We start from the raw sequence: 27,773 nt of genomic DNA, 5'->3' as shown, positions 1-27,773 counted from the left end.
ATAGGGAAGGCTGCCGCTGAAATTTAGGTCAAGATATAGCCTGCCAGATAGTTATATGGCAAAGTCAGGTTGCCAGCTCCTTGTCCAAGTGGAATGACATAACACAGACTTAAAATTAGACATAAAATGAAGTGAAACTAATTACCTTAGCCTGTCAGAACCTGGATTTCATAGCAGCAGGCTTCTTTCTTTAATGATCCCCACTGACCGACTTAAAACAAAGTCTTTTCTGTGACTGGAAGAGCTGCAGTATGGGTGGTGGTTTTAGGAGCCAGCATAGCTGTGAAACAGGCAGAGAGGAGACCATTGAGGGGGCAGCGGCTTCAGCGCACTCATCAACCATGCACGCAGCATGGTCAGCTGTGATCTCCCAAATACTATCCTTCAATGTTAAGTCACTGTATTCACAGCTTGTACTTCTCCACGGGCATCAAGCAGCACAGATGTAGACTTCCTGGAGTGTCAACGCTTGAACTGAGCCCTTTTGGAACCTCAGACTGGAGCGGGGGGAGAAAACAGAGGGTCTCATCCTCATAGCTGTAGTGAGAGAGGGACAAGCTGTTGATAATGTGTGCCAACAATACGTTTGAGCTGCAAGGGTGTAGTGATTCAGGTGATAGATAGATAGATAGATAGATAGATAGATAGATAGATAGATGCAGCAGTTTCATTTGTTGCATCTCTTGACTTTATTTGGAATTTTCTGGAATATTTTTTGCATTGCCAGACATGTATGTAACATATATGGAGGTGAATGAAACATATAGCCTGAGTGTGTGCCTGTCAAGAAATACAATGTGTTCAAATGAGCAATTATCAGATTATATACATAGCAAACATACACTTACATAAGTACATAAAGAAACGTGAGCATGCTCATATGAGATGATTTGTAGGCTGCAGAAATGTTTACAGGCTGTGCAGAAATTCATGTCAGACATGCAAATTATCATGTGTCGGCAGCGGCTGAGAGCCTGTGAAAAAAGAGAAGCGGTGCAAAGTTCCACTTCCAGATCATATTTTCTGTTTGGTGCCTTACGACGATCGCTGACTTTAACACTACATCACTGTATTTGTTGTGGGCATGGGAAAAGTGCAGTGCTTGAGTAAAGAGGAGGGGCGAGAGAGCATGCGGACCTATTGAGAGAGAGAGGCGGTTCAGCCCCGCTATGGGCTCAGCAGCAGCGGCTTAGGGAGTAGTGCTAGACCACTGTGTTGTGCAGGAACAGGCACGACATAGCTGAAAACCGCCAGCGGAACAAATGAAAACGAAAACCACTCTTTCATTTGGATTAATTCGGGGGCGAGACACTCAATCGGAGCGAGAAGCTTTTTAAGCGAAATTGGACCGACTGCCGAGGATTGGGACATCAGCTACTGTAGGATAACACCGCCGAATGGTTTCTGTTGCCCCGCCGCTAAGGTTAGTTAGCTTCCATTGCTGGCTGTCCGTTGGTTTGGGGGGGTCTGTCTGTTGTGTTGTTGGACGACGGGGTCCGGCTATTCTTTGGAGGAGAAACATACATAGCAGTATTGACCTTTTCGAGGCTCTACGTTACGTTATAACTACACGGTTCGTTGGACCTTTTGGAATTGAAATGTTGGAGAGGAGTTCAACTAGCTGGTTGCTCACATCACCACAGTACTCCTAGTTGGCTGGCTATCGCCTGCTAGTTAATTATTTTATAAATCAGGAACACGTGCTACATGGCTAGGCTAATAGCTAACGGTGCTAGCTGTCTAAGCTAGCTGTCAGAACTGCGGAGAAGCTAACACCAATTTTGTTGGGCTGAATTAATCCTGCGTTGGTTTTTTCTGTGTAAACAACACGCTGTTCCCCACGCAACACGACCGATATCTGCTATCAATAAATAATGTCAACTTTCCACGATGTGTCACTAACGTATATTGTGGTATCCGGCTAACTTCGTTAGCCTGCTAACTTGGCTATACACAGAAACGTCCGTTTGGCGTTTGTAAACAATGGTTTTATATGAAGTTGACTTCGTGCTCCCTGGCGATGGCTGTTCTAACGTTAGCCGGCGACGCGTTGCTCTGTTGTCAGATGTCTGATAAGCTTTAATTCGCTGGTTGTAGCTTCCTGACCAGCTCGATGTCAAGTCCCTGATATAAGTCCATTGGAACATTGGGCGAGTTAACGTTAATGCTCGGTCGCCTCAGATTGAGAAGTTGCTCTTCTAACATTAGAATCACTTTTCAGTTTGGTTTTCAACGGTAGTTTATCTACAACATCTGAACGTCATTTTGCAGGCAGGTTTCTTTAAGAGTATCCGGTTGTAACAAGTGATGGTTATCCACCTGTAAACAAGCGTTATTGTTGGAGGCTGTCTCATTTACAAACTAAGCGTTAGGTTGTCAAACTTAGAAGAGAGGGGACACCTTTACAGAGACCAAGACAAGCTGACATCTTAATAAAATAGCCCAACCCTTGTCAGAAATGCCAAGAGACAGACTTTCCATCAGATAAGATCATAAATATAAACAAGGTGAAAAGAAGCGGATGTGTGTTGTCAGCTGCTCAATCTCCACAACCACTTGGACGATAAGAGATCAGATGTGTTCTGCTGCTGGGATGGAAGCAAAGTGGGCTGGTTTAGACTGTGACACAGCCAAATGTGGTTTTAAATGCATGTTCAGTATATATTATGAATATTGCCTGTTTTTATGTTTTGCTGTATGCATTGTATCTGTTATAATAGCTTGAAAAGGCACAGCACTGAGGAGTTTCTCTCCGTGTAACCCTGACTTATAAAACCTCTGTGAAATCACAATCAGATACTGACAAAGAGCACAAATGTGAGTAGAAGGATTTGTGAGTAATGTTTAATATATGGGTGGCGCCCTTTTTGTGGTGGTGTTAAAATGATTTTTTGAGTTGAAGCTGTCAGGATAGGTGTTGCAGCACCTGCTGTGGGCTTTAGCTCATTTTCCTCCTCATCTTGACCAAGCAGCTACTGATCCAGAATCAGCCAAATAAACCATTTTGTGCTCATGCATTTTGTTTGAGCTGCTGTCAGATTTGTTATTGAGGGGTTTGCTCATTTGTGTTGGGTGGCGTGTCTTAAAACCAGGGAATGTCAAAGTGGACCTGTCAGAGTGACCATTTGTAGATACCGTTAGTGGTAAGTGATTTCTTTTTGTGCCTTTGGTGAACCGTCCCTTATGATTATATAACCCAGCGTTCCCCCCAGGAAATGGTTTAGCCGAGGTGGTAAGCCATGATCTCAACGCGTTGCATCTGGTGATCCACTTAGTAGTTGGTGACCTATAAACATGAGCCACACCCATTAAATATATAGTGTTTGCTGTTTGTAACGGCACCTGTGTTTGTGTCCTCTAAAGGTTGATGTTTTATTCCAAAAGTATATCAAAATGATGTTGTTAGCAGAGGTGGTCTTTGATGCAGCCCACCTAAACCACCATCACCACCACAACACTTCCTGTTGCTGCTACACAGTTAAAGCAAATTTTTGAAGCTTAAACCTGAAATATCTTATTTTTTTGGCCTCTTACGGCGGCGGTGCAAATAGACAAATGTGATATATCACCTTTTGAGTTCATATATTGAACTTACTAATTGCTTGTGTGCACATCCAGCAGTTACTATCATTCCAGTCCAGCGTCCTCTCTCTTTAACTCCTGGCTCTCTTCTAGGGAAATATCGACTCTTTCGCTGCTAAATGCACCACAGTGGTCACCAGCTAGTTGCTAGCTTTGTCTGCTGATTGGTAGTGTACGGTTGGTTTTACAGCTTTTTGATGATGAAAGCTGCTGCTGCTGATAATGAATCAATGAGAGCGAGGAATGTGAACCAAAACAGGCATCGTGGGCTGGACAGCTAAACAATGAGCCGAAACTCGCCGTAAAGCAGAGGTTAGCCACAAATACAGGTGATAATTCCCTACAGGCTCATCACTATGAGCGTCCCCTTTCATGTTGTTTTGTAATCTCATACTTTTTATTGTAGTCATATTGATTGTAGTCTCTGTAATGGTTATACTTGCCAGATGAAGATGACAAGAAAGATGAGTGAAAACTCTGGGGCTGTTTTTGTACAGACTACATACCAGAACTTCTGCTGGATAAGTGAGAAGATATGAATGAAATAATAAGGAAATATGAGACCAAATAATGAGAACAGGTGGCTCCGGGTGTGGGTACAATTTGGCTAATTTGTGATATGGACGCTGTTTAGTTGGTACTTCGTTGTGAGGATTCCAGTTTCTGTATTCAGTCATAGTGCCTGGAGCCAGTTGGTGTGTCTGACAAGAAAATCTAGAATCAAAGTCTCCTAATGAGCCTTTAATGGTGTGACACAGCTGACTTGAATTCTGTGAAGTCATAGTGCACTGTCAGCTTAGCAGTTTGGATTGTGAAGAGTTAAATGGGAGTGAGGAGATATCTCTCCCTTTTCCAAAAGGGTAATGGGGGCAAAGATAATCCCGTGCTCAGTGTGGTGCCTCAGGGAGGCCGTTTCACTGCTAGTTCAATTTCTGCTCGTATTATGAAACACAACACAGTTATGAAACCTGGAAAGGGGAGAGTTGTTGCGCATTTTATTGTCTGTGAAAAATGAATCCTCATAGTGAATTCTTGTGGGAAGACAAAGCGTGTTGCATCATCATATATCACGAAAGATTTCCATTGAATTTCAGAGCCATATATGTCATAAACTGTCACTCAAATCAGTCATGCAGGTTATTAGTCTCACAGTCACATAAGAATATCTAAGTATTTTTAAGAGCATGTGATTATTTCAATTATTGATTATCTAGAATTATCAGCAAGTAACGAAAGGACCGTCATAAAAACATGAATGGAGGAATGTGGCTCGAGCTGCATTGCTGACTTTCATTGGTAAATGCTGCTCTGTTAGTACGTGTTACCCTGCTGATCAATCGCACCGCACTGACGGGTACGAGCTGTCTGGTCCAAACAACAGGAAGTTGTTTTGTGCAATTACGTAAAACATTGGGGATTTTTTTTTTTACAGTCTTTGTTATTTTATGAGGTTAATTTACCTGTTCATGTGCCTTCCTGCTGGCAGCTGCTAGCCTGTGCAGATAACTGCTGCACCTGTAAAGTTGACCTTTCATCTTTAACTTTTTCTTTTTGTGCATTCGTGCTTCACATCACACCATATCGCAGTGACAGCAAGCCCTGTAAAACAAATGGTAACTTTTGGGTATTAGAAATGGTTGAGCTTGTATAAACGACCTTGTTGGGAATCATGTATAACCTGGGGGTGTGTGCGAAAGAAGCCTCATTACTGTAATTATGATTTCTTTATTTCTTTATTTTATTTGAGGCTTGATTTTTATTTTTATTCAGATTTCAAGTGCACTGTTGACTGTAGCCACACTTCAAAAAGCCTTTGAATTTCTAATGCATGAAGGATGTTACACAGGTCCCAAAATGGTGAATAAAACCATAATTCAGTCTGAAGTTGCAAACAAAAGCCAAGGCATAATCATAACTTCTCAGGTACTCACAACTGAAAAAGTAGTAAAATGTTGTTTTATGGCAGAAGCTCCTCATCATCATCCGCCGTGCTGCGAGCTGTAACTCGTATTGCATTGTTTACAATTTGCCACCCAAAAATGAGTCATATAAAGTAATTCATCCAGTCATCTTAGCCATCTGGTGCCTGCGTCACTCTCACTATTGGTTTGTTCACATAGCTCAGATCCAGCAGCCTCTAACGATCTAAAATCATCACATTGCCCACCTTTTAATGAGGCCACGTACAGCCCAACCCCACCTGACGGCTCGGCGGATCATTATTGTGCATCTGATACAGCCTTTGTTGAAAATTAGAGGGTTCGATTTGACATTAAATCATAAGTCAGCATCTTCCGTGGCCTTTTAATTTCCACAGACGGTAATAATCCACATCCGAGCGCTCAGAGGTGTGCTGCTTTAATTCAAGAAACCCAGTCACGGCTCTGTTCAGATGGAACTGATTCACCAGTGAGCATTTCACACCGCGTATTGAACTTGAATTTATATTTACTGTAATTATAGTAGATGCAACAATGATTACAGGGAAATGACACAACTTTGGTATGTTGCGGTGTACTTTATGAACCCTTAAGTTAACATGCAGAAACCAAAGAGGGAAATATGAGGCAGTCACCGTGAAACTGCCTCTGAGGCGAATTCCCTCCTCCCATCCAGTTTCCCTCTAACTCAATGAGTAACAGCAGCTGTCTAGCATTTCTTGCTCACTAGTGGACTGCACCTGGTAGGTTTCGTGTGTGGAGAATGTTACCCTTGACTCAGTGTGGTAGAATATTATGATCGGGTGCAGCTGGTCTGTTGGAGTGCCTTAAATTACTCCTAATCAAAGTGCCATTGAAGTGGACACAGTGCCACCTCAGTTGCAGTGGCTGTGCTGGGTCTGGAGCTGAGCGCCTGTGCTGTTTTCTGGGATTGGAAAATGGAAAAACCGCGACGGTGTCATGTTGTTTGAGGAAAGTGCATTTCTCAAATTAGCCCTCACGGATGCTACGAGAGCGTCATCGTTTTGTCCTCATTTTAAACGCCCTCCCACCTTCATGTTTTGGTTGCTCTTGTAAGGATGTGGTTGTCAAAGGCGGAGGGGGTTGGGTACGTCGAGGCTGCTGGCCGAGGGGTTAATGGGGTCTGGGGGTCAGACTGATCGCGTCTGTCACTCTCTGGAGCTCAAAGGGGGCCACAGGATTTATATGTGCGTTCAGGAATTTGTGATGCTGCTAAATTGAATTCAGCAAATCAGAGTTAAGTCATGCTCCTCTTTTTTTAAACACTAATTGCAGTTTTCCAATTCCAATAAAATCAGTCTTGACCAAACCAGCATGAATATAACTGTGCCATTTTTTTCTTCTTCTTCTTGAAATTAGTTTTGTACACCTGTGCTCTGGAGGTGCGTAACACGAGCGAACTGCCAATAATCTCTGGTAATTACAGTGCTGAGCGAAGGCTGGTTTAACTGTGTGCTTCACATGTTAACTGTGAATGTCATAACTCTGTAAGTTGAAAATTGCCGTACAGCTCTTTTACAGTAGCTTTAACGATGGGATAACTTGGACAGGAAGGCAATACATCTGTATATTGAAACAGTAGAGAACATATGGCTGTTCTTCCATTAACATCTTAAACTCTAATTTAATTTTGGTGCTGAATACAGAAACCAGCATTCGTCATCTGTTTCTCTGAGACCGTTGCATATTATGACTGAAGAACACCAGCTGCTCTAAAACTTTAAAGATTATTTATTCTCTTACAGGAAATTTAGCTTGTATTACTGTGAGTTCTGTAAACATTAGCTTTTTTTCTTGTGGAGCTGCCGGCCCTGTAACCAGGCTGCAGTTGGTTTAATTGATACCTGATGCTTTGCCAATTGACGTGGCGATAACGGCAAGAAGCTGCCGCCTATATGCTCCCGTGTTTTGTTTTTATCTAGACTCTATTGCTCAAGCCTGAAACCACGATGACAAAAAGCACTAAGTTCTTATTAGAAATGCCCTTAAATGTCCTTAACATTAAACAAACCAGCTCTCCAAAACGTGCCCTTACACAGCCTCCTTCAGCCTGCATATCTGCTGTTTCAATAGAAAATTCAAATGTGTGCTCATTAAAAGTTGCACCAGTGAAATCTTGTGATTTTCGAAATTGCCAGAAGAAAGCAATCTCATTTCTTTAAGCCGCTGATTACGCTGGCTTTCTGTCTAAACGGTAATCTAAATAAAAACTGATCCCTGCTCTCTTTCGGTGGTAATGATAGATGTTTCTGCCGTTGTGTTGGAACACGTCCTTAAAGCCTGGAGTCAGACGACAATCGCCTCTTTCATCATTTACATTTTAAATTGATGAGCTTCAATGGAATTTGACCAAACAGCTGTCAGTTACTTAATCAGAGGTGTTGCATAACGCATCCAAACACTGTTAGTCAACTTAAATCCCCCCGCTGTCCTTTTAACATGTGAGGCTGAGTTAGCTGAGCCTGTGGAGGTCGTTTTTAAGGCAGCTTTGAAGACGCAAGGACACAATCAAGCTCTTCTTTTGGTTTTCATTGATAAAATCAATAAAATATATGATCTCATGTAATGACACTTCAGTAGACAAATGGACAACTTGTCTTGGAAGTCCATGAGAGCGTTATTTAAACGTCTCACACAGTGTCTCTTTGATTGCATGTTGCTGTTTTGTCCGTCATTGTAATTTATTATTCATAAGGCTTTTTATTTAGATTTCCACGGCTATGAAATGTAGTTGCTATTGAAACCAGTCACCCATATTTAAACGCACTAAAAGAGAGACAGACAGCGGATTAGCAGAGATTAGAAATGGCTCTGCGGTGAGTTATTCACTTGACTCTGTTACGCAACACAGATGACAGGACATTACTCTTGTTTGTATGTAGGCTACAGCTGTGGGTAGCATTATATTTATCTCTGATTAGCCTAACGTTTATACTAGGAATGTGAGTTCCAGCGTAGTTTGTTATTCACGTTCTGGAAAGCATATCAGCGAAGGCAGCCAAGGGCGCACTCCTCTGGGTTGATGATCTTACAGTGGAAACACGAGCGACGTGTATCGGTGAAAGGTATGAAGGCCTAAGTGGAGTGTAATTACAGGTTATCGTGTGTTTGTGTGAGAGCTTTGAACTCTTGTCTTGACATGTGCGCTGGATCCATGACAGTGCAGTTTGGAACAAATTAGGCCTCCGAGTGCATCAAAACATCAGGCTGCCGGCGTGACGTCGAGTCTGTGTTTGAGATGTTTGGCTTCTTTCTCTGTCCATAATTCAAACCCCTGTGTATCACATTTAGGTGGGATGCTTTGTTTTGTGTGTTGTCTGTGTAAATAACACCAGCATGTATGGGCATTAGTGTTTGGCAGCACGCACGCACACACGCACACACGCACGCACTCACACACACACACACACACACACACACACACACACACTCGAAGCCTCTCATGCATAAATGGAAGCTCTGTGAGGCTGCTGTCATGAGGGGCAAACAGAGGCACTCGGGTTGCATGCGGCCATACAGAAGAACATTTCAAAGCTCTTGAATAATTAAGTAGCAGTGAGGAAGTAGGTCAGCCCAGCAGACAAGTGCACTCCTCAGTTTTATTTCCTGCTCCTCAGCATGGAGAGCTGAATGTCAGGTGGGCTTTAAGAACACAGCCAGCAGAGAATAAAGAGGGATTTGTAAGTTGAGACCTCATACATCAGAGCGATGCTGTCACATCGTGTCCTGCTGAGCCGAGTGTTTCACTCCATTCAAAAGGGCCTGTGCAGAATCATTTTTGGCATTGTTATTAATTATTATTAATAATTAGTCAGCCTCCATCAGTGTTTGATTATTCGTCAATCATGTACATGTTTTGCATAAAGTCTTGTGGGTAATCAATTTAATGAAATGTGATCTCAAACCACTTGTTCAGGTGAAGCTTTGATTCAAGTTGTCAGTCAGGAAGGAGCTATTTAAGCGCTGTCACGCCGACATTTAAGTGGACGTTAGACAAGCCGACGAGTCGAAACGCAAGAAAGCACAGAAAAACAGTCAAAGTCAAGCGTGATGTAATCTGTCAGATCCAACTTTGTTCAAAGAATATTCCCTCTGTTATAAGAGCAGTTTGAAACAGGGTGAACATCAAAGATGCAGCTGGGAAGACAGCGTGTAGAGGCAGGATATTTTACAGCTAACCCAGGAAGGTTTTATGTTATATAAATGGTATGTTATATAAAAAAACATTATCTGTAATAACCAGATAACGGAAACCCCGCTGTGCTGTGTGTAATTTAAAGGCGTACATGAATAAAATAATACCTTAACTGATGAGTGAATCTGGTGCCTCCTGTAATCTTTAAAGGGATATTATACGTCGCTTTCTTTCGTACAACAAGGACGAAGACAGGAAGTTAGGGTGAACGTGACACAGAACGAAGCAAGACCCAGTCCAACCAGCTAGACAAAGCGAGCTCGTACCTAAAAGAGGGGCGACTTCTGCCACATGGTTTGAGTGAGAAAAGCCTGACATGGACCAGAGCTGTACTTTGCAAATTATACCACTGACTCAAACACCAGCGACCACAAGAAGTGTGTATTCAACGTGTGTTTTTCCAAGATATGATGTTCGGGTGACCATGGGACTTTGCAGTTACAGTGTTAAAGCACCGTTCAAAGGTGGGGTCCATAATTAAAATGCTGTTGGAAAAGTGGAGATATGGAGCTCATATCTTCATGAACTGTGCCTTTTGAAGAGCCAAACACTCCATGATTATCTTGTGCAGTTTGCTTTAGTGGGAGGTTTGTCATTATCCATGACATAAAGATAGTCTTCCTTGTGGCTTATGTAAGGATATCATACAGTCTGCCAGAACTGGCACCAGCAATTGCATCTTGACTCAGATGACCCAGCAGCAAAAAGAGAGGGTTCATATGTAAAGCAAAGCCACAGCAAACACTTTGTCCTCATCCTCCAAAATATCCATCCAACGTGCTTAATTTTAGGGCAGGACCAACCAGACACAATGAGTGTCGGTCCCCACTGAGGTTTTACATTTCAGGCACAAAGGTGAAAGCTGGGCCTTCATTTTAGATCTTTTCCTAGGAGGGATTTGCAAATGATGTAGGGTTTTAAATTGCATTGTAGAACAGATACACGCTGATATTTTCCTTTCTATGCTTCCACATCACATCCCACCACATTCATTTTGCCATGTATGTGCAACATCCTGCACATTCAACACATCAGTCCACCTTAAAACATAGAAATGACTCATGGATTCTTTTAGTTGGACACAGGAAAAGTGACTACTTTTCTGAGACTGGAGCTATGTAAAAAAAATTATATATGGCGAGATGGTGTTTTTCTTGCAGTTGTTCAAACAACAATAGAGATGCACCCTCACATATGTCACACATTATCTTTATCCCTTGTGATGTCCATAGCTGGCAGGAAACCAGGGTTACCTCCCCTCAGGTTTCCCTGTAATAAACCATGCATTCATTGGAAATTATGGGGTTGTTGTTACAGAGACACCTAGCTGGTTTTAAGTTCTGGTCCGAGCAGGGAACCAGAGGTCTGGAACATTTCCAGGTCCAGCCAAACAAGTCGGATCCCCCTTAACACCGTTCTACAAAACACGGCAGCCTTTTCTGATGCATCGGTGTGTTTACCAATCATGTGCTCTCTCCAGAGCACAGTCAGGAAACCATGGTGAAGAGGAGGAGAAGGGATGCTGAGGTTGGAGAGGAAAAGTTTGTTGAGCTGTGGCAACAGTACCCCCGCCTATTTGACGTTTCCTCGAGGGAGGAGGACGAGTCAAAAAAGACAAATGTTGGCGAGAAATAGCGGAAACTCTTCATCAGCTTGGCGAGTAGCTGCTGGCTGTCATAACATTATCCCTGGTCCTAACTGTGGGAATATACCTATCATTACTAATTCCAGATCTAACCTTAAAGTAGCCTGTCTCACCTGACTCAGACACGTCAAGAGTTTATGGCAGCGTGATCGTTAAATCTGCTGTTTAAGACAAAAAATTGAGTAGTCTGAACCAGGCCTTGGCCTCCGTCAGTGTGGTGTTCAGGACCGTAGGAAACGCTCATGTCGAGGAGGTATCAAAGGTAACTATATATGTTGGCATTTATATAGCACATTTCTCGACAATAGACAATTTAAATCAGCAGTGATGAAACGCTGATGTGTTTGAAACACCTCGAAGAAAGACGGTCATGTCGGTCACAACTTTTCATCAAATATTTACTCAGCCATCCAAACAAAAGTCTGGAGTCAAGAACAAGTATGGTGTGAAGTGCAGTGTGTGCAGTGTGTGAAGGCCACAGTTGTACGCCGCGAGCAGGGAGGGGGAGGGGAGAGCCTTATGTAATTTCACACAGTGTCGCTGAGGCGGTCGGCAGCAGGGGAACGGGCAGGAAATCCAATAGCTCCTCTGTCGTCCAGCATGGATACAGCTGGACGATCACATCTGGAAGGACAGGCCAGCCAATCACAGGCCCCGTTTGGCTCCTCTTCCTCTTCCCTGTCAGACACATGCTTTGACGGCCTGTGTGTTGAGGCTGATGATGGATATAATGGACGTAATAGGCAGTGTGATTTTGGCTGCCCAACATTTTATTTATTTTGAAATCTGACACGAGTACATCAGCTAAGGGTGGAAAAATAAGGTTTACTCCTCAGTATTACCAGTATTTCTATCCATTACACCTGACCTACGATTATAGGAAATACCTTCGTGGCCTCCACCCTGTTACACCACACAGCAGCACAACTGCAGAGCAGCTGCCTGCATTTAACTCCTATAGCAGCCTTCATGTCCAGTCTCACGTCATCCTGTCACGCTTTTTAATCCATCACTGGTGATGTGAAGTGCTCTGTGGTGCTGCTCTCTGTTCAATTACCTTTCTCTGTTTCTGTTCGTTACTCAGGTAATTTTGAGGATTTGTAGAAGTTCACAGTCTGCCGAGCTGTTGTCGTGCTCTGTTCTGTGCACAATGACGCAGCTGAAGAAAGTGCAGTGATTCAACTGATTTTCCTGACGGGAAAAAATCTCAATGGTTGATTTGAATCATCAGCTTTCAGGTCCCTGAAGTGGCAGCAGTGCTGCGTTCACTGCTCTGTTGTGCTAGCACTGGGCTTGTGGTGAGGTGCAGGCCAGAAGTCTGCAGTTTGTGAAACTGAAAACCTTCAGTGTCAGATCAGTTTATCCCTTCAAATTCCCCATTTTCAACCCTTTTAAGTTACCAAACTGATAAATACTGAAGTGTCGCCTTTTCAGCCTTTTCTTGGTTGAGTGGGAAGAAGCGCAGTTTTGAGTGGTAGCATAACTGATGCTCACATCTTTTAGCTGCAGCCTAAAAATGATATCTGAGCAGCATGAACTGTTGTTAACATTAAGAAATGAGGACACCTCACTTTCACCTCTCAAATACTTTGTATTTTTGTATCATCACGCCAGTGCTTCTATCGTATTTAGCCCCACTGGTTCTGTATTTATTGACTCTTGAAAATTTGCTTTCTTGTGCTGATAACGTCCGATGACGTTAAAGCTAAAAATAATCCATATTACGGTATTAAACTGCTGTGTTTTAACATTGTTTACATGGCAGTTCTACTTCCATTTTCAGTTTCACAATCACTTCTATTGTTTTTCGCTCTCGTGGCTGCAGGTGTTTCTTTGGTGCTGATCATACTGTCGTTAACGTGATGGGAAGTGTGCCGCTCACTCGGATCCGAAATGAAAGGTGTGACAGGCTGTGGTTTAGGAGATGATTGTACCTCTTTCCGTCAGACAAATTACAGCCATGGCAGGGTTGACTGGGTGTTCACACTTTTCTCAGTCTCCTCAGTTGCTGACTGTGTTGTGGCTGCTGATTTCCTGTCTGAAAGTTGAGCAGATGTAAGGCAAGATCAGCTCGGGGTGTCGGGGTGTTCTTTCACTCTTTGGTTGGTACTAATAGCAACGTGCAAGCCACCTGCCTGCCAGGAGCTGCGCTATATATCAAGCTGGCACACAGGCAATAATTATATCACCTGCTGCCTTTTATAGCCTCTCTCTGTCCCCTAACGTTTGATTTTACATCCCTGTTAGTAACTCTTTCTCCTGCTTTCCTGTTTGCCCTGTGATGGCCGGGGGACCTTATTAGATATTTTTTGAGATTCCTCTGATGTTAAATTTGTGTTCATCTTCTCTGCTCTGACTGAGGTTAATACCGGACATTGGCATGAAGGAGAAATGGTAATAGTTGTGTGCAGTAAAGTGGAATGACACAGAAAGAAGTGTTGAATAGAGTAAGAAAAAGCACTAAACCAGCTCATTCCACTAATCAGTTTTCTTACCTGTGCTACTGTAAATAGAATAATTCGGGCTAGTGCCTGATGCCAAGTGCATCCACTCTTTGTGAATGCATGTAAACAAATCATCTGTTACCAAGAAGCTAGAGGAAACAACTCATGATTGGTAGACATGAGGAGCTTTGCCAAGACCTTTGCAACAGCTTTCTAAAGCAACATGGCAGCGACCGACAGATTTCTCAACTCCTAAATGTTCCTGTAAGCGCCGCTGAGGACATTATCCACAAGTGGAAGGAGCATCACTCCATCATCAGCTGAGCACAGACAGCTCCTTGTAAGATTTCCAACCAGGCAGTCAGAAAGTTGGTCAGAAAAGTAACCCAGAAACCAAAGACCACTCGAAAAGAGCTCCAGGAAGCAGCAGGTACAGTCATCAGAGAAAACAATAGGCAATGCATTGAACAGCTACTGTCTCCATGTGCAGCCACCCCATAAAGCTTGGTTTAGGCTTCGGCGTCGCGGCGACGCCGTACCTACGGCGTACACCCTACGCCGTCACTGAGCATTCGTAGTTCTGCGTCGAGGGAACGCGTTGCTCCGCAATTCACCGCCAAGCCGCTAGGGGGGTGCGGCTGTGTCTTTGTATGGTTTCGGGGGGCTCTTGCTGCCGCGAAGAGGAGTTGTAGAGGTGGTCGTACTTGCGTACCTCCTCAATAATTCTTTCTTCGGCTTGGTCCAGTTTTTCTTGTAGCTCTCACCACAGAAACTTTGAAAATGGCGGTGTTGTTGTGCTGCGACCATAGGGCTGCGACTGAACCGAAAATTACGTTCTGAACGGACCAATCACAGTCCTCGACGTTCACGTCACTACGCGTCGACGCGACGCGTAGTCAGGATTTTTTGGAGGCGCGCGTCAGGCTACGGCGTAGGGTCCGCGTAGGGGTCTGCGTCGACGGCGTAGGTACGGCGTCGCCGCGACGCAGAAGCCTAAACCAAGCTTAAGACTCCATTACTGAGGAAAGGGCATGTTGAAGCTGCTTCAGAGTTTGCTGCACAACATTAGGAGAAGCCTGTGGATTATTGGGAGAATGTACTGTGGTCAGACGAGCGAAAAATCAAACTTTTTGGGCAGCGCAAGATGCATTGTGTTAGGAGGGGAAATAGCTCTGCAAAGTCAGCTGGTTCCAGAGGAATGGCCCAGTCAATCACCAGACTTAAACCCAGTTCAAGATTTGTGGAAAAGGCCGAAGATCAAGATTCACCAGCCGAAGAGTTAAAGACCAAAATCCCACCTGAGCACAGTGAAAGATTTAGTTTTCCTTGCACAAGAAGCGTCTTGAAGCTGAAACAAAGGCTTCCCCATCAAGTATTCGATGAATTTCAGTTAGCGTGATCAATACATTTTCCTGCACCAGTCCACTTCATTGCACATTTGTAATGTTATGGCTAACAGCCATGTCAGGTCTCAGTCTGATGTGAAGAGCCGTATTGGAGGTTTGTGTAATGAAATAAATGTTGATGTGTTGAATGCGTAATGCTGTACATTATGGCCTCTGCTCTACATTGATTTTGTGTTGTCTTCCCCTTTGTTAATGTCAGTATGACACTGTCTACCAGGAAAGGGACATTCTGCCTTGTCAGCATTGTCTGGATATTACTGCTTGGCAGTGTAAAGGGCATTGTACCGGGGTTTGGCAGATCTGCGAGTGTTTTTCTTGCTGTTCCAACTCATAATTTAAAGGTGTTTGCAATCACCTTGTCATCTTTTTACTGGCCGTTGTACTGCCACTTCCTCCTCTTTGCTCGGATTATAATGTTTAACGCTTGCCATGCTGTTTTCAACACACAGGATGTGAGAGATTGACCATTTAGGGTACAGGAGTTTAAAAAATGAGGTTTTATTACACAGAACGCAGTCAGGAAAGTACTACAGTCTCTAAGAAAAAGGCAAATCAGTAACAGGCTTTGAATGGTATCCTGGGTAATCGCAGTGATAAAGAACTCCATGGATGGTTTCAATAAAAGAAAAACTGGGAGAGGTCAGATGGAAAAGGCTGAAGTGTCTCTGCTCTGACGAACTGTGCTTACCACACAGATTGACCTTATTTCTGCATCCTGACCTTAAAAAACCTCTTGGGGCCCCGATACTGAAGCTTCAGTGGATTAATTGCAAGAGCTTTGTTTCCATGTTAAATTTGGGTGGATGGAGAGGGAGGTGGAGGGGTGGGATTAGAGCAGCCAACAACTGCAGATGAGGGAAGCCAAAGCAGAAGTTTCTTGGACAAAGTCAATAAGTTTTTTGTCCCAGTGCTTCGTTTCACTTCTTGTGTGGATCTCATAACGGGACCTGGACCACCCGTGCTCCAAGTAAAGATAAGGGGCATTTGAAAATCAGTGTTTGCATGCATATATAGTGTTTGTGAGCCGCCGGGTATCAAGGCTGAGGGTGAGTGAGTGAAAGGGTAAGCGAGCGAGAGCCTCCTTGTCCAGGGCCCTTCGGTAATGAGGCTCCAGGGAGATAAATCCTTATGAGACCTGACAGGGTGCCACATTCCTAGGCTGAGAGTCCTAGCAGCCCCCCTCCCCTTAGCTCAGCTCTCCAGGGCACTGCTTTATAAACTTCTGATGTTGTTCCCAGAGCGAGCCCTATGCCCATTACAGTCCACTCATCTTCCTTTTCACAACAGCTCCACGCATTCGAGTGGAGCCAGCATCTCTTCTGGCTGTCATAATAATTGCAGAAGTCCTTGCTGACAGCTCAGTACACTGCTGTGTGTTTTTTTTTTTTCAGTAAAAATACTGGCATAATATTTTAACCGGCATGTAATTAACAGTATATTTTTGCTATTGCAGCCATCACAGTCTCCGCTCTGTCAAGGTCCAAGCCATGCTATCAAGGCTCTTATCAAAAAACATGTTACAAGCTGTTGAATCCCTTGTACTCTCTTTAAGAGCCTGACTGTCAAGCTACCGAGTCGGACTAGACGGAGATTTGATTAACTGTTTATATCAGTAGAATTAAACTGTTGTTTGAAGTCAGCCTCCTGCTCTCCTTGGCAGGCTGGAAGCCGTCTGTGTGCTCTGTGCTTGTATTTCCACAGCCATTCCTAAAATGGAGAGGGGAGGGCGGGCGGGCGGGCGGGGGGTAAGAGGATGAAATATTGGCTTGCACCGCTGAAGGCTGAGGCCCACTCTACTCTGTGCAGAAGACGAAAGCAAAAGAGGGGGAGAAGGAAAGCACGCTAGAGCGAGAGAGTGAGGTGACTGAGTTCATTCGCAGTGTTGGCAGTGAGCCATTGACTTGCCTGTGGGTGTCTGTAGCAGTGCCAGTGCATGTGTTTAGCCTCTCGTCTGGAAGGCCCCATTCGCCTCAGAGTTTATGTCAAAGCTCTCTCATTGTGTTGGCCCTCTCATCTTGATTCAGGTTTTTTGTCCTCTGCAGATCTTGTGACTGCCTTCAGACTTGTTTTCGTCCCTCTCAGGGGAATCTCTCCGGACTGGCCGATCATCAAAGAGAGGCTTCCAAGGAGGGATGGCTTATCTCACCCTCTCTTTGTCTCGCTGGCCTCTTTTTCTGCCCTTTGGTGCACATATTTGCATGCTGTGTCAATATCATGAGTTTTCCTCATCTAGTATTTCACCAGCAGTGAGGTCTGCTCAAGGACTTTAGCACTTCCCTTTGTGTGGGCTGTTTTTCCAGGTCTGTCTGACCAAAAGATGAGTGTGCACCAGTTTCTTGAAAATATTTGAAGCCACAGTTTAGACTACTCGACACAAAAGCAAAGTCTCCAGTGTGTGTGAGAACTTGGGCAGTGTTTTCCTACCTTGTGGCCCCTCTGAGCCTGTGTTTACAGAGCTCCTCTGTTCCTTGAAGCCAGAGCCACGCTCAGCTGTTCGTAATAGAGCCCTTTGCATAACTGAAATCAAGTGACACTTTGTGTTAGTGACAGTCGAGCAGGAAGGAAGTGTAGATAGTGCCTCTCTTTGTACTGCAAAAAAGAGTCAAAACTAAAGTCAGACAATGGAGACTGGCACACGGGCACTCCACTAAGACTGTGACAATAACTGTGTTACCCCAATACTGCAGTCATGTGATGCCTGCCACAGGATTGAATGATCAATTTCACTTCAATTTTTTTTGGTCAGCAAATCACACTAATCTGGATTGAGAGACAGTATCATTAATCCACGGCCACTAAACACCATCTGTTAATTTAGTGCAATACTGTATATAAGCATGTAAGACAGGTTTTCTGTTTGAATTGTGCATCGTCATCTAAACCAGGAAGCACCTAATTAAGCCAAAGGTATGTGGATTGCAACAAGGTCAATAAAGAAAACAAGCTTGCATGACTCATTATTTTATAACATTTCCAATCTCAATAACCCTTGTCATTGTTATTAACTAATTGTGGTAATTATGCTCCTTTATATGTACTCTTTATTTAAAAAAAAAACCCCACTGCATTTCGTGTGAAATCTCATTAATCGTCATATAAATAAAATACATGTGGCTCAGTGGCGGCGGTGGCTTTCCCATGCTGTTAAAAAAATGGCAGTGCACCCAGAGCACTTGCTATCTTGTCCAGATTTCGATCAGCGCCGTGTCGAGAGCCCGTATTTCTGCCACCGTGCCTCTTGTTTCATGCCTCGCACAGCGCTGAAACATGAGCTATGAGACAGAGGTGTCATTAGTCAGAGGCCCATAGAAATGGCAGGAGTCCTAATTTCTTTGTTGGCAGGAGTCACAGGGACACATGTCATGAGTACTAATCCACCCGCTACTACTATCACAGGCTTTTATGAGAATGGTGCAGCGGCGAGCTAACCAGAGCTGAGCGCTGTCTCCACATTGAATTTTTGTCGCACCAGACCTTAAAAATCTTCAAATCGATTTCCACCGAGGGTGTGAAGCTGTTTTCGTTGGTCCACCATGTTCCTCTTCGGCATTGTCTCCAGTTTTAACTACAGTTATGTTTTGTCGGTGTGTGCTGTAATCTGCATGGTCACTGTAATAGGATTATTCCTCTGGCTTCTTTATTTTCACTCCACACCTCTGTGCAGAATAAGCTTCTCCTAGTTTTTACAGAGGGGTTATGTGGGGGTGTGCTACAGCTTAGTGTGTGCGCCTGTTTTTACTTATATCATCATTCTCGGTCTATATGATGCGCTCCTTTCAGATGAGACCGGTCTAGTTTGCATAACGTCATCTGGACTTAAAATCTATTGCCTGACTCTCGAGGCCTACATATCTATCCGTCACTGGGTTATTTATGTTGCCTCTAAAGCCCCATTAAACTGAGAGTATTTTTGGTTTACGGGCTAGCTGCTCGACTTGGCTGGTCTCTGTCTGTGCGTCCTCAGTGTGAAGACAGTGGGGCATTCAGTAAGCAGCAAAGGAGAGGTTCAGTCTAGCAGGTGCAGGGACTCTCACCCCTTTACAAGAAGCGATGGAGGGGGGAGCAGCTGTGGTAGGGGGGTGATGACATTCTGATATCCGGAGCACACAGAGGCAGCACTCTGGCTGCTCTGGAGGTGCTAGCTAGAGTAGATCAAATCGTTCCCAAGCAACAGTTGTGCATATTACATCATATTTCTTGCATTGTTTTCTGCAGGTATGAAGGTGTCCAAGGCCATTCCTCTGAGGCCGCTCAACTACAAAACTCATCTTTCTTCTCTTTTCCTCGACAGGTTGCTGGCTAAGAGAAACAGCCGATAATGCACGGCATCTGCTCTGGAGCCACACCCACTTCCTGTCTGTAGAGGAAGCGGCTGTGCCAGCATGTCCTCTCATCCCCAGTCTGTGCCGCCGGGCCGGAGGACTGTGGACACACGGCACCTGCCAAACCCCGCCACTCTGCCGCTGCAGCTGCAACGGGCACACACGGTAAGAGGCACACAGTGCGTTAAATGGCACCACCTGGGCACTCACCTGGTGAAGCCCGCACCATGTATTAAGGCTGAGTCCTTACCTCGGCGGCCCGGGTTCGATTCCAGCTTAGATGCCGCATGTCATCCCCACCTTTCCTGCCTCTCTCCAGCTGTCACTGTCTAAATAATGAAGCCAAAAAATGGCACCACCTGTAGCGCCTGAACTTTTTTCAGGTAAAACCCTTTGAGAGATTTCACTGCCTGCTTGGTGGATATTTAGTAAACAGAGCATTACTCTGAAGTACTGAAGAGGGCCTGACCCCAGGGGCCCCCACTGGTGTTTTTCCAACAGAAACATTCCCAGGTTACAATGTTGTGCACACAGTGCAGTTCCCTCATTAGATGTTTGAGTTGAAAATTCATGCTGTCATCGTGGAGTCACATTAAAGCCTTCCCCATTATTTCCCACATCTCCTAATTATCGAGATTATGTTCCTCTGCGTATTGGGGACAAAGCTGTCTGTGCTTCAAAGAAGAGGCCTCTGGCTGATGTAGAAGTTCATTCAGTGACCTCCAGAGTTCGCAGGGCTTTTTTGTTTTTGTATGGTGGGAGAATTGAAGGCTTACCCCCCAGGATCCCCACAGCTGCACCTGTAGTTAATCCCACCACTCCCTCTCATCATCACATTCAGGAGGAGATCAGGGTTGACGGGCTGTGTCCCGCAATCCCTGATTGGCAGAGGTGCAAGTTTACAGTAGGTGCATGGGTTGTCCCACTAGTGTGAGAGACAAATGGAAGCGGAGGGAGAAATGAGAGCTGGAAAGAAAAGGACTGGAAATTACAGAAGAGAAAAGGCAGGGAGTGTAAAAATATAGTATTGTCTGAGTCTTTGCATCATTCTGCAGGAGAAAGGATAAATGCAGGATGTCTTCCTCCACGCTGACAACTTGTTGTTTGTGTTCCAGGAAGTGGGACTGGTTGACTACCACTCTCATCATGCCAGGGACTACAGCTCCCACCTGGCCCAGCCGCATCGCCGCCGGCCTTCCTTACTTTCAGAGTTTCAGCCTGGGAATGAAAGGTAGGTGCACCGCGCTCGTGAGGTCTTGACATTGTTTCCGATGATAGTCCGTGCTGTTGTATCGTCATTTGAGCAGTGTTATTTACAGTGCAAATGTAACATCGGGGTATGAAAAAGAAAAAAAATAACTACGTTTATCTTAAAACTTTCATGACATGATCATCATCCTTATTCAGCATCTGCTGAGGATTGTAGACGACATGATCATTTCAGTTTCACACATTTCCATGTACTAAATAGATGCACTGTTAGTCAATGTAAGAACTGTATAAAGTCTCAGCTTTGCAGTGTTTTAAGCATCATATGTGCAAACATTAAAAGCACACAAAACAAAAGCTGCAGCTGGCACTTATTAACGGTCAAACTGCTGATGTTGCGCCTTTAATGCATTTGTCCTTGTTGACACTCGGTGACTGAAGACCAAAGCATGCTCAATGGAAGCGTCACGCAGGCTGCATTTTCATGCAGTATTATTCTACTAAAGCCGCTGCCTGTTAACCCTCCCCCAGTGTAATCCTTATGTAATTGGCATCCGCAAGCCATTCCTCTGTAATGTTGTGTTAAATGGCTCTGCGGGGCAATGGAGCTTGCAGAGTTTTGCCATCTTCAATAGACCAACAGTAAGTCAGGCAAAGCATTGTATGTATAGTACTTTCTCTCTGGAGGCTCAGGTCTTGTACCTACCAAAGTTGTTTATTATTTATATAGTCATGCTTTTTCAAGATGAGTTTTGATGAGTGCTGATGAATAATTTATGTGCATGCCATGAATTTTGCATGATGCACAGAGGATTAGAGGATAAGTCACAAGAATTTTTTTCCTCCTCAGTTGATTGTCATGCCAGATTTTCTTGCATATGTTAAACACCCAAGAAGTACAAAATTGAATTTTCAAGAGGTTTATTTTTACTAGAAATCAGCTGTGAAATAATTTGTGCACCTTTTAGCAGACAGCAGACAGCAGATGGTGGAGTGACTCTGCAGCAGCGTGTGGCCGTTGCGTGTTGTGTCGGCGTCTTTAACCATCAGTCAGATGGGATTATGGTCTCTGATGTAAAGCACAGAGCCGCGCCGGGCCTGTTTAACAGTTAGCTTAGCCTGACCCACAATGTGGGAACCCTGGCTCATTGGTTGATACAGAAATAAACACCACTCTGTTGAAGTGCTACCCACCAGCCTCTGATTTGCTGACACCCTTCATTCAATCACTGGTGCTTTGGCAGTCGCTCTCAGTCTGCATGATGCCTGTTTCTGCAAGACAGATGCCTTGTGCAACTTCTGCAGTGGGACAGTGAGGTTGTTTTTCAGCAGATTATAAAAAAAATATCCACCGTATCAAAAAAGGAGAGCAGCCGTTAGCCCACGTTTCTTTGTGGAGACAGTGAAATAAACCGCTGGTCTGCTGGCAGGCGTCTGTGGGTGGGAGTCGGTTGAATATATCGGGCCTTCAGCATTCCTTTAGAGAGCTTAGAATCCAATCTGAAGCCCTCATTCTGTGTTCTCATTCAGGCTCTGAATAGCGTAATTCTGGCCTTGGCAATCCTTCAATCTATTCTCCTCTCAGATGTGTACTTGTCTTTTCATAAGTCTCAGTAATTCTGCACACCATGTCTCCATTTGTGGCGAGCTCAGGGTTGTTCGCATTCTGACGGAGAATTTTAGCGCTAACACGGCCTTAGAAACTGCTTTCCTTTAAGCATGGCCTTATCTTCTTCTCTGTATGATCTACGTATCGTCTCCTCTTAAATTGACTTGGACTGAGGACAAGGTGAAAATGTGCTATTTAGTTAATGCTCCAAATTTACCCTAATTACAGGTCAGAAAACCACTACAGTATAATCACTGGTGAGCCACTGTGCTAGTTGTTTGTTTCATCCTCCTCTTTACTCCAGGCAATATCTCAGTCACTCCGCCTCTTCCCATCTGTCTGAGATCACCCAGGCTACTCGAGAAAGGGAGAGAATACATTTTACAGCAAGCATAACAAGACAGAGAAACCACTTAACAGGGTTTCTTTCCTGGCCAGAACAGAGAGTAGAGCACAAGCAGATCTGGTGCAATAATGCTAAATGAGTTTGTACAATAGCTGTGATTACTGTCATTTATCTGTAAACTAGTAGTAGTGGTATTCTGAGGCTTCTGTTCAGCTCCTGGTATAAGTATATGAGCATGATCAGGGTCAAATATTTTGCATACGTGTGCTCTTTTACTATATCATGTTACTAGAAGTGTGATTTTAGGAATTGATGTATGTATTGTTGTTTATTTACAAGGTTGCATTGCTTTGCATGTTTATCGACATGGTTACAGTCTTTCCACCCACAGCATGCTTTTCATTCATAATCATTATGTCAAAAGGAAAACATTTGGATTCTGAAGAGCATTTCAGAGCATCAGTGCTGGATTATGATGCATCGGACAATCGATTGCTTTTCTCTTAACTTTATAAGACAGATTTTAGAAGGCAGCTTTCATTTATTTCAGCGTCGGGCGATTAGTGGTCGTAAATTTCCCCGTCTCTCATTGTTTTGGCCTTTGAGCGATTCAGCTTTTGTTCAGCGGTACAAACAGAAACGTTGAGGGCTTGAGCCCATTTTGTGAGCTTCTGGACTCCACCCATTGTCCCTCCTCTTGTGTCCACTTTTCAGTTTCATTCATCCCAGCTGTGGTGCAGTCAGCCTGGTTTCTCTGTTAGCCGTCCCTGTGCGGTGCACAGCTGGGGAGCAGCGAAGAGGCTGGCAGCCGCACAAACGCCGTCCTGCTTTCACAATAACAGGCTGCTATCTGCACACATGATCTCTGTTCTTGTCCTAATGGGGCCCAAACCAGTAAGAAAGTAATGGAGCTCTTGTGGGGATGTTGTGTTGTGCCCCCCCCCCCCCAACCCCTCATCCTCCAGACAAATCCTCCCCAGGGATCAGATTATTCTGCACGCTCACAAGAGGGACAGGGAGAAAGAAAGAGGGAGAGAGACGGGGAGAGCAGAGGAGAAGGAGAGGGGGAGGTGGGCTGGAGCTTGATGATGTGATTATGTAAGTGCCGACCCTCTATGGAGATGAGGAAGTGTGCGACTGAATGAGTGAGAAAAATGTGTTCGGGGGGGTGTAGTCACACACCATCTGGGTGTTAATTTTGGCCCCCTGTTTTTCGAGGTACTATTTAGGCAATCAAACAGATCAACATTCACAATCCATTTCATTTTCAGAAACAGATCCATCAGGACATATCTGTCCTGTAGAAACCTCTGGTGGAGTCCGAGGATGGTCTTCATCGTTACACCCCCTCCACCAACACCCCACGAGGCAGAGACAGGCTCCATGCTCTTTGGCACATAAAAAAACCACACACTAGGCCATTGTGGGCCTGGACCAGCAATTATGGTTGTGTTTTCCCTCTTCTCTTCAGAAGCCACTTCCATTTTGACACTGGCAGCGAAGTCGCTGACTTTCTAGCATCTGCCTCCAGGGCAGACTTGAGAAAACCGTTCCCTCAGAAAGAACAGAGAGCCATTTACAAGTGGGCTAATAAAATCCCCCAGATCTAAGTCGCTAGCGCAGTTAACATTCGGAAGCTGTCATTTGACTACACGCGCTTTCTCCTGTTGCTTCTATACCCCCCCGCACCATACACACACCAGATCATGACCAGATCACATTACAGTATAGTGCTTCCCCCTCCTCCAGCGGCTCTTAGTGTAATTGTTAGCATTCCTGGCCCTCCAGATCAGTTCTCGTGTAGGGGTACAGTACAGGGAGTGCCATAGCTCCCATTGCAAATCTAAACAAAGCTCTTTTTTGCCTTAGTGTGTGTGGCCATCCACTGCAGAGCAATGCCTGCAAAACCCCACAGAGGAGCTGCTCTACCATATGCTGCTGTATTTAAAACCATTAGATGGTAGTGTTTCAGTGAGTCACCGTTTCCAATGTTCTTGCTTCCCTTTCTTTCCACTTTCCACTACTGAGTGACCCGTCGCATGTTCCCATTTTGCAGAAAAAATGCTCTTCAGTGATTACTTTATGATGATTCTGTTTGAACCAAATCAAGCCAGCTGGCGTTTGTGTGTGCCTTGAGCACAACAGTAAAGATTCAGGTCAGCCTGATCTGGGCCTGTAACTGTCATCTTGTGCTTTTGTACAAATGTGTCTCTGTGTGTTTGAATGTAGTCTGTATAAATGAGATTTGATTAGGCCATCATGTTTAAACAGAACCAGCACCAAGCCTCGCCTGACGCTCAGAAGATCAATATTGTCTCAGCTGAATGCAATGTACTCTGCTTCCATGATAACTTTGGCATGTTAGCACGCCTACAGCTAGCATGTTAAAACACGTTAAGTAATAGATTTTAGCATGCTGATATATATACCATGCTAATGTTAGCCATCTTAGCATTAAAGGACTAGTGTGTAGGATTTAGGGGGATGTGTTGGCGGAAATGGAATATGGTATTCATAAGCATGTTTTCATTACTGTTAAATCACCTGAAAATAAGAATCACTGTGGGCACAGGTCCTCTACGACGGAGTCCGCCGTGTTGCACCGCCATATTTCTACCGTAGCACACAACGGGCAAACCAGACACGCTGTAGAGAGCGCCTTTCATGTCTCATTTAGCCGCCGTCGTAGGTTCTTCTGCACACTTGGAAAGAGAGGGGTGAATAAAGGGGAATTCAGCTGGTGGCAGTCTGCAACCTCACCACTAGATGTCACTAAAACCTACACACTGGATCTTTAAAGCTGTAATTAAAGTGCAGCTGGGACTCATGGAAATATGGTCCGTAGTTCTAGAGGTTTCCTGACCTGAATGCCGTGTTGCTAGTTGAAAAGTCCTCAGTTGCTATTCAGTAGAGACCAAAGTGTTGGACTGAAGGACTTGGAGAGTCATCCACAATGCTAGTGTGGCTAAAAGCCAGTATATCAAAGAAACTGCTGGTCTTGAATCAGGTATTTCTACTGTGTGATTTTCTTTCATCAGCTGTTACATCAGAAACTGTCAGAGCTGAACAGGGCTTGTTATCGCAAGGCCTGTAGTAATAACAGCTGCCTGTGGCTTTTTTTTTTTAATCAGTATCTTTCCATAATTTTCTCTAATCTGCTGCTTTTGGATTGTTTCTGTCACAGAGGACAAGAGCAGCATATCCGCTATGAGCACATCTACCTGCAAGACCCCGGCAGCCAGTCAGAGGTGGAGTATGCAGAGATCAAACGGCCTCGATTAGAGATGGGACCAGAGTCTCTGATGAGGCCTTCATCCCACCGGCCACCATTGCCTCTGGGAGGGGCTGAGGACATGGCAAAGGTCAGTAGTCTTCGTGAAATGTGTGAGATGACGGTTTGGAGTGTATTAGAAGATGGTCAACAAGCAAATGACAGATAATTAGTACTGTTAGTATTATATTATAGAGGGCCGAACACATCACAGCGATTGTGAATTAATGTTCAAATATCAGTAATGTGCCAGTATTGTGGGAGATCACTGTTGCCTTCAGTTGCACAATCACAAGAAGATTTTAGAAATTATGATCCCTAATATATTTACAGTGACCACTTTTTCTCGAAAATACCGAAGTCTTTTGTTTTCTGATGAGTCCTGCCGGCGTCCTTCAGAGACACAAAGGATATTATTAGACACACCACACCAGAAGTCGTAGAAGGAGCTTCGGCGGTGTAGGAGATGGAGCTCTGTGAGCAGCAGTGGGAAGACGAAGGGAGTTGTGAAACCGCAATTAATAAATAATAGAGCTGACCTAGATTTCAAAAGACTGAGGATGAAACTATGTGAACTGCACATCAATACGACTTGCTTGCAGTGTTGAGCTGTGATGGGGAGGCGTTCCTGACATTACACAGAGTGCTTCAAAGTGCCAGGGGAGGCAGACAGCCGAGGAATGGTAAATAGATACACCAATAACAGAGGGCACAGGAAAAAAAAACATTGACTCCTAAGCTAGCAGGGAAATATTCAGGAATGCCAGCAATTCCCCTCCGAGCGCAGAGCGTCGTAAAGCTGTTATATAAGTCATGTCAGATGCAATCACAGCGTGGAGCAAGTGCACCAAATGATAGTGAGGATATGAGGGGAGATACGGATGGAAATGAGGCAAAGGGCAAGTGTAGGGAGATTCAGATAAAGGGGAAAAGGCAACGGGAGGAGTAAGAGACAAAGACCAACCAGAACAGAGGGAGTAGGGCAGTAGTATCAGACAGAGCTGATGAGTGTACGATGACTCACATGGACGGTGAATCAGAAAGACAAAAGCAGCATTTTGCTCCCGTCGGCCATTGTGCAGTCGTCCTGACTCCTGTGGTTCAAAAAGAGAACAAGATTTAAAATCACACCAGAAGAAGAGACTCCATCTTCACTGAGCGCTCTCACAAGTTTTCCGTGCACGTCAAACTTGCCTTTTATGGCTCCGAGATCGAGCCGTTTTATTGGTGATATTTATACCGTTGTGGAAATCCACATGTGACAAAGCTGACTAACCCTCCATTCAGACCAAAACAGGGATGCAGCTCAAACCACTGCCGGCGTTCTACCCGAGTGAGTCAGCGCAAATTAGCTGACCCTCCTTCAAGACTAGCCAATAAAAAGTCAGTATTGCCTTATCGCACATAAATTGGTATTGCTGTAGAAGGCCTGTAATCCAGAGCACGTGCCAGATTCACATACAGGAAACAGTTATTTTTCTCTGTCCTGCTCAGTGATATCTTCAGGGTCCTTATCAAACATGTTATGTGTTAAAAAAGGCTGATGTGTAGTTGTCATATGTAAATAAATAATATTTATTAATAGCTGCTCATCTACGAGGGGTTCGCGTGCAGCGTGTGGGAGAGCGTGAAGCCAGCGTTTGGATAGAAAGATGGTAATAAGTGTAACTGAACCTTGAGTGTGGACATTGATGGTAGGCATAACACCGCCGGCTCTGTATCTGACTGATGATGTTATGGGCTCAGGATGTTCAGCCATCAGGGACATGACATGCCAGTAGTC

The 27,773-nt window shown here is 44.5% G+C and overlaps 1 protein-coding gene across 9 annotated transcripts in view; it reads left to right on the top strand.

Moving 5' to 3' along the window:
• The first annotated feature begins 1,069 nt into the window (after positions 1-1,069).
• Positions 1,070-27,773, top strand: part of ncor2 (nuclear receptor corepressor 2) — a 79,835-nt gene continuing 53,131 nt past the window's right edge. For all 9 annotated transcript variants that reach the window (XM_076729922.1, XM_076729924.1, XM_076729928.1 and 6 more), the window contains exons 1-4: positions 1,070-1,423; positions 19,525-19,720; positions 20,671-20,786; positions 25,904-26,081. In XM_076729922.1, coding sequence (XP_076586037.1) covers positions 19,616-19,720; positions 20,671-20,786; positions 25,904-26,081 — 399 coding nt within the window. In that variant the 5' untranslated portion in view covers positions 1,070-1,423; positions 19,525-19,615. The remainder of the gene's footprint in view (positions 1,424-19,524; positions 19,721-20,670; positions 20,787-25,903; positions 26,082-27,773) is intronic.

The sequence above is a fragment of the Chaetodon auriga genome, chromosome 5 (assembly GCF_051107435.1).
Source record: "Chaetodon auriga isolate fChaAug3 chromosome 5, fChaAug3.hap1, whole genome shotgun sequence".
In the NCBI taxonomy this organism is placed as follows: Eukaryota; Metazoa; Chordata; class Actinopteri; order Chaetodontiformes; family Chaetodontidae; genus Chaetodon; species Chaetodon auriga.
Note: the sequence above shows the minus strand (reverse complement) of the source record. Positions and strands in the feature narration are given on the sequence as shown.